This window comes from Crocuta crocuta, unplaced genomic scaffold, assembly GCF_008692635.1.
Source record: "Crocuta crocuta isolate KB4526 unplaced genomic scaffold, BGI_CrCroc_1.0 scaffold16, whole genome shotgun sequence".
NCBI classification, from domain to species: Eukaryota; Metazoa; Chordata; class Mammalia; order Carnivora; family Hyaenidae; genus Crocuta; species Crocuta crocuta.
This window is the reverse complement of record NW_027531893.1, coordinates 9591587-9605761: the sequence shown is the minus strand read 5'-3', so window position 1 is coordinate 9605761 and position 14175 is coordinate 9591587. Positions and strand designations below refer to the sequence as shown.

Below are 14175 nucleotides of genomic sequence, written 5' to 3'. Positions count from 1 at the left end.
ATGGGAAGGTCCAGGCCACAGCCAGCACTGGAGGCCAACATCAAAAGGCCCCGAGTGGGTTTTAAAGAGCAGAGTGATAGGATCTGGTAGATGTTTCCACGAGGTTCCACGTTTGTCCCACTGCACCCAGACACAAGCGTGAGCAGAGTCGGGAGCTAGTCTTCCTCACGACCGAAGAAGCCAGCCCCAGATCAAGACATCTTTGCCTCTGTGCACACCGGGGGCAGGACGCTAGGCCACCCAAGTGGAGACGGCCCACACCTGCCCTGGTTTACACTACAGGATACAAAGTCAGGCCCCCCCCATGCCTGAGGGCACACACAGGCCCTAGGAATACCCCACCCATGGCTATCCCTCCCCACAGACCCAGGGGGCCTCAACTGTCCTGCCCTATTTTCTGGGAGCCCAGGGAAACGGGGACCCGAGAACATGAAGCACATGCAGTGTTCCACGGGGCTCAGGCCACACACAGGCAGAGATGCGACACATCAGAGAGGTTGAGGACTTTTTTCTTCTTCCATTTCCTAATTTCTTATATTGCTCCCAAGCCCCCCTCATCTGTCAAGTTCCTCCCACTGTACCTCCCCCTCCCTGCCCATCACTCCAATGGCCACTAGCAACAGAGATCTCCGTCCATGGGCTCACGACACATTAATTAAATGAAGCCACAGACAAGAGCATGCAGCCTTAACCCCATCACTCCAGGAGAAGACGACAGTGGCCAAGGCAGAGGAGGACAGTGCAGGGACCCAACGAGGGGAAGGGCAGGATCAAGAGCCCCCGGCACACCACAGACCAGTGTATTTGGAAAGAGACTCCGAGAACTAGAGCCCTTCACAAGGACTGGCTGAACTCCGTATCTGGCAAAGAGCTAATCCCTTGCACAAGCCTACGAGCTATGGAAACAACTCAAGCCTAGAAACGGGCAGAGGAGGGAGGGAGGGTGGGAGTTCAGGGCTGCACCGTCCTGTCAAGCATGGCTGGATTCGGAGGCTCAGAGGACACGATCCAAACTCCGCTCCTCCCTGTGTGTGGCGGCCTCACACGGAGACCAGAGAACTACAACCACAAACGTGGTGGCTGAGAACACCACAAATTTATTACCTCACAGCTCAGGAGGTCAGAAGTCTCGAAGGTCGTACAAGCTACCATCAGGTGGTCAGGGCCATGCTCCTCGCAGAGGCTCTAGGGCAGAGCCCAGTCCCCGGTCTTTCCCAGCGTCTGGAAGCCGCCCAAATTCCTTGGCTGGGGCCCTGCGTCGCTCTGACCTCTGTGGCTTCTGTTGTCACATCTTCTACCTCTGGAACCCTCCTCCTTCCTTTTGTGAGGACCCTTGTGACTCCCCTGGGGCCATGCGGATAGACCAGGATCACCTCCCCTCATCCAAACCCTTCACTTACCCACAGCTGAGATGTCCCTTTTGCCAGAGCAGGTAGCATATTCCCAGGTTCCAGGAGTCAGGACATGGACATGCCTGGGGGACCATCATTCTGCCCACCACAGTAGCTTCTAGATCCCAGACTCTGACACCAGCATGTTATCTCAACTACCTCAAATACGTAATCCTCAGAACAGCTTATGAAGTACATACTGTTGTAATCCTAACTTTAGGACCGTACAACAGGGTCTTGAGAGGTACAGGGAGTGACAGTTGTATCAACTGGTGATGCGTGCTGAATGCTTACAAGCCAGACAGGCTTCTAAGCGCTTCATACTGATCTGTGTCCCCTTTCCCGTAGCCCCGTGAGGAAGATACTACTGCAATTCCCCTTCTACAGAAGAAACCGAGTCACAGAAATGTCACGTGGGCCCTAAGTCACTGGTTCAGGCAAGGCCTCACTGTTCTTACACAGCAGTCATTCATCCACCCACATCCATCGTGAGATGCCAGCATCAGGTGGAATGCCCAGTCTCCTCAAGGCTATAGCCATGACTGTCTCCCTCAGGGGCCATGGCAGAATGAACTGGTACCTTGGACAAAGACACCAGCTCATGACAAAGATGGCTGATGCAATGGAAAAGAAGCCCTCTCACTATCCCATGCTCCCGACCCAGCCCTGCCAGGATCTCCCAGCAGAGGTGTCTCCCAGCAGAGGTCTCTCCCAGCTCTCAGCAGATGGACTCCATTCAGGGGCTTCCCCACAGAGTTTCCCCACAGAGACTTCCACCAGCGAAATCCACTCAGCCTCTACCCCCACCACGTAGCTGGCTGGGAAGAATCTCGGTTGGGTGGAGTTCATTAAAGAGTCAACTACCTCCCACCATGGGCTCTCTTCCTTCCCAGCCCCCAGTGGGGGAGAAGGAATTCTGCAGACCCGACCACCCCTCCTGAGGGGAGTCCCTGGGTCTACACGTGGGGGGCAGTGTGTTAGGGAGGGTGACTATGGCTGCAGGTCAGGCTGACATTTCCTGGAGAGTCCTGTGTCTGGGTCTTACACGGAACTCAAGGGACAGGGACAGGGACAAGAGCCACCATTAATTATCCTAAGCTGAAAGGAAGTCATCTGCTGACTACTGGTTAGGAGGCAAGTATAAAACATCCAAGTATCTCAGAAGATCACGTTCTCTTTCTCTCTTCCCATCAGCTACCATCTGACACAACCAGCACAGAACCCTGTGAAACCACAAGCTGAAAAGACAACAAAGGACCATGTAAATGCCAGAAGGGGACAGCGTCTCCCCAAGTAAAGGCGTGCCCAGGTCGAGACCTTTCCCTCACCAGGTGTAGGACACATGAAGCCCCTGGACAGCTACAGCACCCAACCAGTCCCCCCTTCTCTGACTCAAGAGGCTGCCATCAGGGCAGACTCCAGCAACCCAAGTTGATAAGGCCAGAGGCATGATGCGCCTGAGCGTCAGATCTGGGCCTTCTGGTTTCTCACCACTGATGGATACACTGCTCTTCTGACTGGGTGTCCTTCTCTGCATGCTTGGCTAACGGGAGTCCACTCTGGAGAGTGGTCTTGCTGACACAGCCCATCAGGAATCTGAGTGGGTTCACCTGCTCCTTGGCCCCCTCCAGGCAAGAGCCAACTTGTCCTACTATGCTTCAACATTCAGGGAAGACAGAGAGGAAAACCTGAGTCTAGAAAGTGATCTCCTGCTGGCCCTCCCCTCCGTAAGTGCAAGCGCACTGTACCCAAGAGGAGAATTTTCACCTTGACTCCTTAATAGAACTGCTCACCTGCCCAGGAAGAGGCACGCTGTGGGCCTCACTGTCCAGGCAGTTCTCTATGGACACGGAAGCCCTTAGGCCTCTTGAAGGCTGGAAAGAACAGACCACACGTGCTGGGATGACACAGAACCACAGACTCAGGGGAAGGTATAAACTGTGGGTAGGCTGACCTCACCAAGGAAAACTAGCACCTGAGTGGGGGAAAACCCAACCTTACTTCTGGACCACATTAGGAAGGGGAAAAAAATCCTTCAGTTATTTCATGAAGCTACCAAAATCCTACTCCAGAGTTTGCTGATTAAACCATGGTTATCTTAGAGATATTACACCTCTCTTTTAGTATATGTGCTGCTGAAGCGAGCACTACACCACTCTTTTAAAAAAGGAAGACGGTCGCAATCTGAAACTTATGGTCTAAAAAATTAAAGGGTGTCAACAATCTATTCTCAAAGTCCATTTAATTTTTTCTTCACTCCCAGAGGCATCTCCCCATGCACCCCACACACTCCCAGCCTCGCTAAGACCCCCCAAGCTACCACAGCCTAACAAGGGCACACACTCAGTATTCTGGCCTGAGTCAGCAACTAGCTGGGGTTGAGCTGTGAGTCCCACTTGGCTTGACTAATAGCAAGTATTCACGTGAAAATTAGATAAAAGCTCTTTGAAAGACCAACTTTTTTTTTTTTTTTAAGTTTATTATTTTCAGAGAGAGAAAAAGAGAATGGGCTGGGGAGGGGCAGAAGAAGGGAACAGGGGATCCCAAGCGGGCTCTGTGCTGGAATGAGCGAGCCCTAAACTCAAGAACTGTGAGATCATGACCTGAGCCAAAGTCAGATGCTTAACCAACTTAAGGCACCCAGGCACCTGCAAAAGAGCAACTTTCAGTGAGGCTGCTTCACGGTGCCTGGCACAGAGCAGGTGCTCACTAGCATTTCTGAGTGTAAAGGGTCAACTGCAGTGCTTAAATAATCAACAGAGCCTAGATCAGGGCAGGCCGACACCCAAGTCTTTCATAAAAACCTTCCACTGACAGAGGACTCACAGACACAGTAGAGGGTCTTGACTGCACTCCCGGTATTAACAGCAGTAATGATCGCTACTAGACAGAGTACAGACCCTGCTACGTGGTCTCAGCCCTCAGCCATCCCAAGACTGCTTCGGCACCCACAAGGCACACACCCTGCTCTGAGTCCAAACACCCAGTCTGTGTCTTAGGGCAGGCAATTTCAGCTGCTGCACAAGGAAACTAGGCTGTACACTGCAGCCTCCATGTACCTATTTGCCAGCGAAGGACTCCAAGAGCTCTCACACTCCAAAATGTATTTTACAGTGTTGAGGTTTTTAAATCAAACACAAGCCCAGCTTCTTTTATCCTCAGTTTAATTTTCTTACTGCACCAAGTCAAAGTTCTGAGCAGGCAGAGGCCAGATTTCTCAAAAGGCAGTGGGGTACAGTCTATGCATCACGTGCATTAGAGTCACGTATGTAGAGGAGCAAATGTGGGGTCCATCCTAGATCCAGCCCAACAGCTCCCGATAAGAGGAGCGCTCTTCTCGCCTGAGAAGAGGCATATTTACCAAGTTCCCCAGGAACTGCCCTCTGCACATGATAGTGTGAGAATTCTGTAAAGAAGGGGGCACCTGGGTGGCTAGTTAAATGTCCAACTTTGGCTCAGGTCATGGTCTCATGGTTTGTGGGTTTGAGCCACACGTAAGTCTCTGTGCTGACAGCTCAGAGCCTGGAGTCTGCTTCAGATTCTTTGTCTTCCTCTCTCTGTCCCTCCCTCGCTCATGCTCTCTCTCTCTCTCTCTCAAAAATAAACATTAAAGAAATTTAAGAAAAAAAACCCAACTCTGTAAGGCAAAGAACCAGGGATTTGGAGAAAATTACTTGAGTTCATTTCCACCCCAGAATCATGTATGAGCCCCTTAAGCTCTCCTGAGCCTCCAACAATGAACTTTTTAAAGTAGAGCAAAAATATTCACTCCTGACAGGGTGATGGAATCAAATGAAAAAGGACTTGAAGCTGCCTGGAAATGGTAAAAGATAGACAAATACTACTCATCAAGACATGTAATGGGTGGGCCAGGCAGCTACAAAGCAAGGTGTCAGGGACACAAAGATGGGGAGCAAAAGGTAAAAGACCCACGCACTCCAAACTCCACAAGGTGAAATGAATTCAGGGCTGTAACAGCAGTATCTGAGGTGAGAAGCCCACAGAGGAGGACTTGATTAACTCTGCAGTGATAACCCCCTAGACTGCTGACAGTTACAGACTAACTGGGAATGAAGCAAGGCATGTGATTAAAAAAATAATAATAAACACATTGAAGCTGAACAGAGACCATAATGAACAGAAAAGCTTTAAACAAAACTCAAGCCTTTCTTCTATTAATATACAAACCACATCCCAATTCCCATCTTGTCTTCTCTATTACAAAGAAAAATAACTACCATTTACTCAACACTAATTACATGCCAGGTGCCATAGTGGAAACTTCTCCACAGTCATGGTTTCAGGAAATCCCCACAACTACCTACCTCTGTGATGGTGGTGGGATGTTCCCACTTACACAGGGCAAAGTAACTCCAAGACATCAAGTTACACGTGGTTTCAAATGCAGGTCTGGATCTACCCCTTTGTTAAAATGTCTGCACTGCAAGAACTCACTTGCGTTTAAGGAAATCTTTTAATGCTAAGTTGGCTGAAAGGCTGCAGGATGTTACAGCCAAAGTTAAACACCCTTTCTTCTGGCTGAACTGAGAAATATTTTAGTGGATTCATGACAGTTCACCCGTAGCCAAAATGCAGAGAGGAAGCATATGGCATCATCTCACTTAGTGAAATCTTGGTCAAAAGATCATTTTTCTATCCACGTGTATTTCTGACTAGCTAAAATTTACTCAGTACTTAGCCTATAGTAGCTAATATGCTACGATGTCTACGTGGCTCACCTTATGAGGTAGGCACTGTCAACTAACCTTGTTCTACCAATGAGGAAATTAACATACAAAGAGCTTAAGAAACCCAGAACTGGGGCTGGAGGAGGGTCAGCCCAATTCCACCGCTCTGATTCTCCACCACTTTGGAGTTCCGCTGCTTTCACCACTAGCCTGATGGGACCTCATCATGCTGCAAGGTTCACCTGCTGAGTATCTCAAGACCCCAAACATAAAGTTCTTTAAAATTGAGGGGCGCCTGGGTGGCTCAGTTGGTTAAGCGTCTGACTTCAGCCCAGGTCATGATCTCACGGTTTGTGGGTTTGAGCCCCGCACCGGGCTCTGGACTGACAGCCAGCTCAGAGCCTGGAGCCTGCTTCAGATTCTGTGTCTCCCTCCCTCTCTGACCCTCCCCTGCTCATGCTGTCTGTCTGTCTCTCTTTCATTCTGTCTCTCAGAAATAAAACTTTTTTTTTAAGTATACAAATTGCTGCAACGGCTGCTAGTGATCTAGCAAGGAGGTCTTTCCAGATTCAGCCAAGTACATGCAACAGTACATTATTCCATCTAATTAGTTTTTACAATCCTGACCAGCACTGTGTTTGTAATTCACTTGCATATGCATTCATCATGTGTTGAGTGCCTACCATGTGCCAGGCACAGAAGCTATCAGAATGACATAGCTTGTTCCCTTCCCCACCCAGGCTCAGTCTCCTCACCTTCAGCTGTTTGACCTTCTCTTTTCAGCATCTGGACAGCTCCTACGTATTTCTTCAGTTGGACTTTGAGCACCTCGTTTTCTCTGCAGGTACAAGAATGTTAAAAAAAAAAAAAAGTTTTTAAAAAATGGCAATATAGACCACTGTGGGGTGGGGGGGATCTTTGTAAAGAAAAATATACAGGGTGCATCTTCTAAATATTATTACATTTTCTGTTTTAGAGATCACCACTGGAGACTACACCATCAAGGGCACGTTTGCAGAATGCCTTCAAAAACCGTTGATTCATAATGAAAACCCATACTAACTGGTTCCAGTTCCCACAAAGTCAAGATGCTGACATGTGTTGTGCCCTTTTCTTTATCAGGCACTCGGTAATATTCTCTCCATTCGTAGAGGCATGTAGTAAGTACCATGTACTCAACCTGGGGAATACTCGTTATTTTTATTAACTGCTACATGCATTGAACATTTAGTGTTTGCCAGGCATCATGTGAGGTCTTCATCATATAACAGTTCCAATGTGTTGTTACAACACTCATTTTACACGTAAGGAAACTGAAGTATAAAGAAGAGAAGCACTAAGGCCACAACCACCTGCACATAGGACCATATTCTGGAACACAGAATTTAGACTCTAATCTACCAAATTCACTCCCCAGGTACACTGGCTGAGGAAAAGAACATGAGAACCAGGAGAAGAAAACGGTCATTCAGTAATGTATCACATAGAGCTCAGACTTTACCTCTGTCACTTCACTGAATCAGCATGCATTCATTCATTCTTTATTCACTGGGAAAATGTTTCAGTGTCCATCATGTATTAGGCAAAATGACCCAATATTCTACTTCTCAGGTGACAGAGGAGAAATTCTCAGGGCACAGATAAGGTCTGTGACTAAGGTCAGATGGCCAAGGTCAAGGTCAAAAGTAAGGCACATTTACCAGACACAAACCCAGGTCGTTCTGCCCCCAAAGCCCAGAAGAACTCTCCTCAGTCTCCTTTGGGAGTCTGACTTGGTTTCTCATCAGTTCCACAGCACCACCAGCACCACCCACCATCACCCCTGGGAGAGCTGCCTCTCCCACTTTCTCTGCTTGTACGCCTCCCACCCAAAGGTCTTGAACTTGAGTGGTTTTTTTTTTAATGTTTTTTTATTGAGATGGGAAGAGGCAGAGAGAGAGAGGAGGGCAGAAAATCTGAAGCAGGCTCCACACTGACAACAGAGAGGCTGATGTGGGGCTTAAACTCACAAGCCTTGAAATCATGACCTAAGCACACCACCAAATCAGCCACCCACATGTTCCCAAACCTGAGTGCCTTTAAATACCAGAGAATATATCCTCAGTATTACAACAGCTTTAAGACTGGTTTCTTTTATAAATATAAAAATTTAAATGCTCATCACAAAATAATCAGAAAACATTTAAGCAAGAAAGTAAAAGTCATGTGAGAGCCCAACATCATGATATCAACTCCGGTGACGTTTTTATAGCTATCCTCTCACGCCTCTCTAGGGACGCACATATACACAGAGTAAACATAATTCTTCCTGGATGAAACATTTTTCACGCTCTTAAGTTTTTTGTTTGAGGTCTTTTTTCCTTTGTTTACCACTCCACTCCCCATCCTTCTTCATGGTAACCCATGTGGAAACCCAATGTATACATGTCTTTCTCCATGCTCATGCAGTCACAACCAGCCTGATACACTCATACCGTTTCCGATGTGAAGCCAGCTGTTATACCTTGCTGCCGCTGGGTTATCCTGTTTCACAGTTCCCCACAGGAAGCTTCTAACTCAACTCAATCCATTTACGGATGGAAACGCCAGTCCTCTGTATGACATGCACCACACATTTACGCAGCGTAAAAAATATAGACTGTCCGTCACTGGTTCTGTTTTCGATGCATCCAACTACACTTCAGCCCTGGGTTTGCTATTTTGCTTTTCTGCACTTTTGGCAGGAAGAACGTCACCAACTGCAGACTACCAACTCTATGCCATCTACTCAGGCATCCCTTGGGAACGCTGCATTCATCTTGGAAGCTCTCGGTAGTACACCACAGCGGGGGGTCCCTTAACCACCACCACCCTCCTCACAAACATCCCCTCACGGATGTTCCTCAAGGCGTTGGCACCCTCCCCACCTGTGATATGAACAGCCCATGTCCAAAGCTAAGGAGCCAACGAGTCCAGGAAAGGCCGATGGGAGGGAGAAGCCCACATGGACTGTACCGCTTACTTTCTGGGATTCCCTGGGCAGGGTCTTGCCACTCATCCCAACCCACTCCTCATCTCCACATGGGAATTCAGGTCACACAGGATCTGAAAACTAGGGAAAGCTATTTATCTGCATTTCTGTGTGGCCTAATTTGACAAGGGTTCACTGCAGAATGTTCTCCACAAGGCAGAACACGCAGGCTGGTTTGGGCAGGCAGATAGGTGAACTGCATGGAGTTCTGGCTGCTCGGGCTGCTCCAATTTGCTCCCAGCACATGGACCGACCCTCAGCTTCCTTGTTCCTCTGCGGCACTGCAGCCACCACAGAAACGTCTTCTCTCCTGGTTTGGATCTTTCAATAGTCTCTTAAGATTCTAACTAAAAATTAGATGTGAGAGATAACAACCACGGTTTTTAATATAAACGGATTTCCATCAAAATGATGAGAAACTGTGGAGAGCACATCAAACCACTGGATGAGTGCCTCTGGGAGCACAAATTCATCCCAGACGATTCTGCAGCAATGAACTTGTCTGACTTTTGCAGGAAGTTAACACTTTCAGGTCACTAGGAATGAAGTCCTTTTTGTCCAATTTTTATTTTGAAATAATTATAGATTCACATGAAGTTGCAAAGGTGAAGAGCTCCTATGCCCCTGGCCCAGTATCCCCATTGGTTATGAAGTCACTATGAAGCAATAGCGAAACCAGGAATCTGACATGGGCATTGCGTCTGTGTGTGTGTGTGTGTGTGTGTCTGTGTGTGTGTGTTTCCATCCAGCCCACTACTTTCACTGATGCTCCTAAGAATCTTCTCCCACAGTGTGGCTCTTAAGATGGAATACAGACTTAAATGGCCATGACAGTCACACAGGCTACGCCAAGGAGTAAAGCAGCTCAGGTGTAAGAGGGCATAGGGGGCAGGAGGCTATGAAAATCAGGGAGCTCCTGCCCCACCAAAAGTTTGTTTTTTTTTTTTAAACTTAACACGTTACTGGGGCACCTGACTGGCTCAGCCACTTGGAAGAACATGCAACTCTTGGTCTCAGGATCATCAGTTCAAGCCCCACATTAGGTGTACAGATCACTTAAAAACAAAAACAAAAAAAATCACTAGGCCAAGAAAATAATTCCCAGGTTCTGGACAACTAATTTGCAACCAGCTGACAGGACTTTAATTTGTAGCCAGAAGACCCACAGAGAATCGATTATTCTTATTACACAGGTTTATTATGATTATCAAATTAAATATGCCTTTTTATTTGACACCTCATGAGACCATGGAATGGATTCGCTGATTAAATGAATCCTAACTATACAAGGGCTCCGAGACCCTCTGAGCATGTGAAAGATGGGGGTGGCAAAGCAGGCCTATTTTCACAAGGGCCTTCCAGCCACCCCACGTCCCACTGCCAGGTGCCAGTCAGCCTCACCAGGTGAGGGGTGAGGTGAGCACGGCTGAGCAAAGCCTGAGTAGGGCTCTGGGTGCATCAGCTCACAGGCAGTGTGTCTTCAGAGATGGTCCACACAGCCTGGAAGGCTCTGTACACAGGCAGCATCCCAACGGGCTCCTCTCAGGGATGAGGGCACAGGGCTTTTACTTTTAGCTTTTTTCTCTTTTGGTCACTCCCTCATTTTCTAAAGCTAAGTAATGTTTGATGACAAAAAGACACTTGCACTGCCTAGTCCCTTAAATTGGAGATGTAAAGAATCTGCTTAGAAAACTTGAAGAAAATGGTAAAAAGGAAAAGGAAGCTGCTAGGGAGCAGGTTACCCCTTCACCTTCTCCTGGGGGGTGCAGGGAGGCACCCCTACCCTGTCTACACTGGCGACACGTGGCTGGAGCTCCTGGGAGGGGGAGAGCTCTCATTGAAGAGACACAGATGTTTGCCTCCCTGTCCGTTAAGACTGTAGAGCAACCCCCTCCTCTCCCTTTCAGAGGACTCTCCCCTTCTTTGGTGCAAGGGTGCACACCCCTTGGATGAACATCACCCTACCACATCTAGTTCTCTTCGGAACCAACAGAGTTGGTTAAACCCTGAAATGCCATCCAAAGACCATCTAGAAAAGTTGGGGGTGGGGATGCTCTTGTTGCTAGGAGCTGCCAGTGCTCAGACCTTCCAGTGTCACAGGCAGCTGCAGGGTCCCGAGGGTGTGACCATTTCTTCTCGTCCCCCTGGGGTGAGCCACTGCTGTTCCAGGTATAGCTGAGGGCTTTGCACCCTGTTTGGGACCAGTCAGTGACCCACAGGTCCCCCAGGCTGGCCTCTCCCCAAGGATCTGGTCTTTCAGCTGTAACTCACCCTCTGCCTCAAATGGGGGGCGGGGGGGAGGGGCTCAACCATCACAAAGATGACAACGAGAAAACCACTGAACAAGAAGGAGCAGGGGTAGGGGCTCCATCAGGCAGACCCAGTCTTGGGGCCCAAGCAACTGCAGCAGGAATCCAACTCACAAAGGCAAACCAACAGAAAGCCCCCTTCCTCACCCCCTCTTACTTGTCCACTTCTCTCCCCTCCCCAGGGGCAGTGGGATCTAATTCACTCAACCAATGAGGAAACACCACAGAGAATGAATGAGAACACAATTTTCCAAATGGGGTACATTCCCAAGATCATTTGAGGAGTTCACTGAACTTTTTTTTAATTTTGTCTTGTAGATTTTTTAAAAGCTAATTATCCATATATTGCAGTAATGTAAAGAATCTTTTGAAAATAAGTTTAAAGGTTTTCAAAAATCAGTGGATTAAAAGAACACTGTGGACTGGATAGTGCAGATGGCACCCAGGCGTGGCCTGGACCATGAAGTTGATACACAGTGACCAAAATCCGGAGAAGAGCATCTTTAATACAGAGACTATTTTATTTTTTTAAGTGTACTTCCTAAATTCCACTCCAGGAGGTGACAAAGGGCGTGGGAAGACGACTATGGGGATTAGAGTCAGGCAGAGTCAGGGAAAGATGTGCTGAACCAACTTCCTTCTCTCCCCTGCCGCCCACTGCCTCGGAGCTCCTCACAGCCCCCAATGTGTTTATGCACAACAGCCACCCAATAACCCCTCCAACCCTACAGTTTGTGAAATGCTGCTTTTTCAGATTGGACCCAGCCCCCTAAGACTGGGAGACAAATTTTAGTGTCCAAGAACCAAGTCTCTGTTAGAAATATGTGGCCAGTGTGGATGGTGGCAGAGGTGGGCATTTGAGATCTTTAGGCTTTTCTTGCACTTCCTCCACACCAGCTAAGAACAGAGAAGCACGTTGGGGCCAAGACCTCCTACAGGTAAAACCTGTGCCTCACGCCTGAGAGCCCCTCGTGCATCTGCGGCACAGCAGCGTCTGCCTGGTGAAGCGCTCCATGTCAGGCACGCCGCAGACAGGTGCCTGTTCAGCCTGCACAGCAACCATGCAAGACGGTGAGTACTATCCCCCAAGGTTATCACCTTCGTTTTACCAGTGAAGAACTTGAGGCTCCGAGACGTTCAGTACCCAACCCAAAAAAATCACACAGCAAGTTAAAGGCAGGGCCACAATTCACACATAAGCATCTCCAAGTCCTTGTTCTTTTACTTTGTCAACACGCAATTGCATCGGATCACCTCAGGAGTCTGGTTTCACTGTGCCCCTTTTACAGATGGGAAAGCAGAGGCCCAGGGAGTCCAACCGGAGATTCAAACCCATGTCCCTTACCTCCAAGTCTCATGTTGTTCCGTATACTTTTATAGAATTAAGCAAATGGACAGAGTCAAAAACTTCAAGCCCTGAAAGATTCCACTGGACAAGGAGGGCTGATGAGCAAGGGTATGCAGACCCCCTCAGTCAGACTCCTGGGCCAACGTGAACAGGACTCCCCCACAAGCTTTGTTCAGTGGTGGGCTTTCCAAGAGTTGCAAAGCCCAAGCTTCTGCATCCCATCATCAGACAGCTCACGAACGGAAATGGTAGGTCAAAGAGGAGCTTTAGGAAATAGGAATCGACAGCTTCAGCAACTGTATACATTGTGACCCTACAATTCCATTTCTAGGAAACCATACTCTGTAAATGAGAACCCCCGAAGCATACACGAGAACGTGAGGACTATCCCCAAAAGTAACTGGTTACAGACTCCATGTCTGAGCATGGGGGTGGATAAACTACACCGAATCCACCAACAAGGCACTGTGCAGCTGTCAAAGCCGTGAGGACAATGGACGTGCAACATGGAGGAACACTTGTAATGGGCCCTTACGTCGATGCAGCAAACGGAGGACAAAGGTAGCGTGCCCACTCTAACGCTTACGTGCGTGGTTTGGTATGCACCTACGGCAGAAATACAGAGCCCACAATGTTAACAGCACTCATTTCTGAATGAGGCTACTAGGAGACATTTTGAAGTTTTCCATCAATATATTTTACCAGTGAACTAGGTGAAAAAAAAGACCTTAAGATTAGATCTAACAGGAGGAAAAAAAGACCTTAAGATTAGATCTAATGGGAGGAAAAAAAAAACCCTTCATCTGATGCATCACAGTTTGTTCAAAGACTGAATGATTTCCCAGAAAACGGAGAACAAGTCAAGGAAGTCACTTGCATCACTCCCACTGAGCACAGTGCTAGAGCTTCTAACCAGTGAAGGCAAGCCAGAAAAGAGCACCCAGTTTGGAAAGAAGGAAATAAAACGGCCCCTACTGGCAGATGGCCTGATTTTCCACACACGAAATCCCAGGATTCTACACGCACCTGTAGATTGAATTTTTAAAGGTCAGATGCAAAAAAATTTCTATATAATAGCAATGAACAAATTAGAAGGCAAAATTCTCAGAGTCATTCATCATAGCTCCACAAGAGGAAATGGACAGGTGTAATTCAATAAAATACATGCAGGAGACGTAGGCTGGAAACTACGGAACACTGATGGAACAAATAAAAACATAACTACATATACAAGAAATATCAGGTTCACAGATTGATATCTTAACTATATTGAGTCTGCCAATTAACAAACTGATCCATCAATTTCAGGCAGTCAAATCCCAGGTTGTTTTATAGATATGCCATACCCAATTCTAAAATATATATGAAAAGGCAAAGAAACTACAGTAATCAAAATCATTTTGAAATAGACGGTCCATTTTGGAGGACC

The 14175-nt window shown here is 47.8% G+C and overlaps 1 protein-coding gene across 1 annotated transcript in view; it reads right to left on the bottom strand.

Annotated features, from left to right (window-relative positions):
- The window catches only part of SNX29 (sorting nexin 29), a 469938-nt gene that overhangs the window by 289980 nt on the left and 165783 nt on the right, over positions 1-14175 (bottom strand). Inside the window, exon 15 of the mRNA XM_077773189.1 lies at positions 6835-6917. Within this exon, the coding sequence (XP_077629315.1) occupies positions 6835-6917 (83 nt within the window). The remainder of the gene's footprint in view (positions 1-6834; positions 6918-14175) is intronic.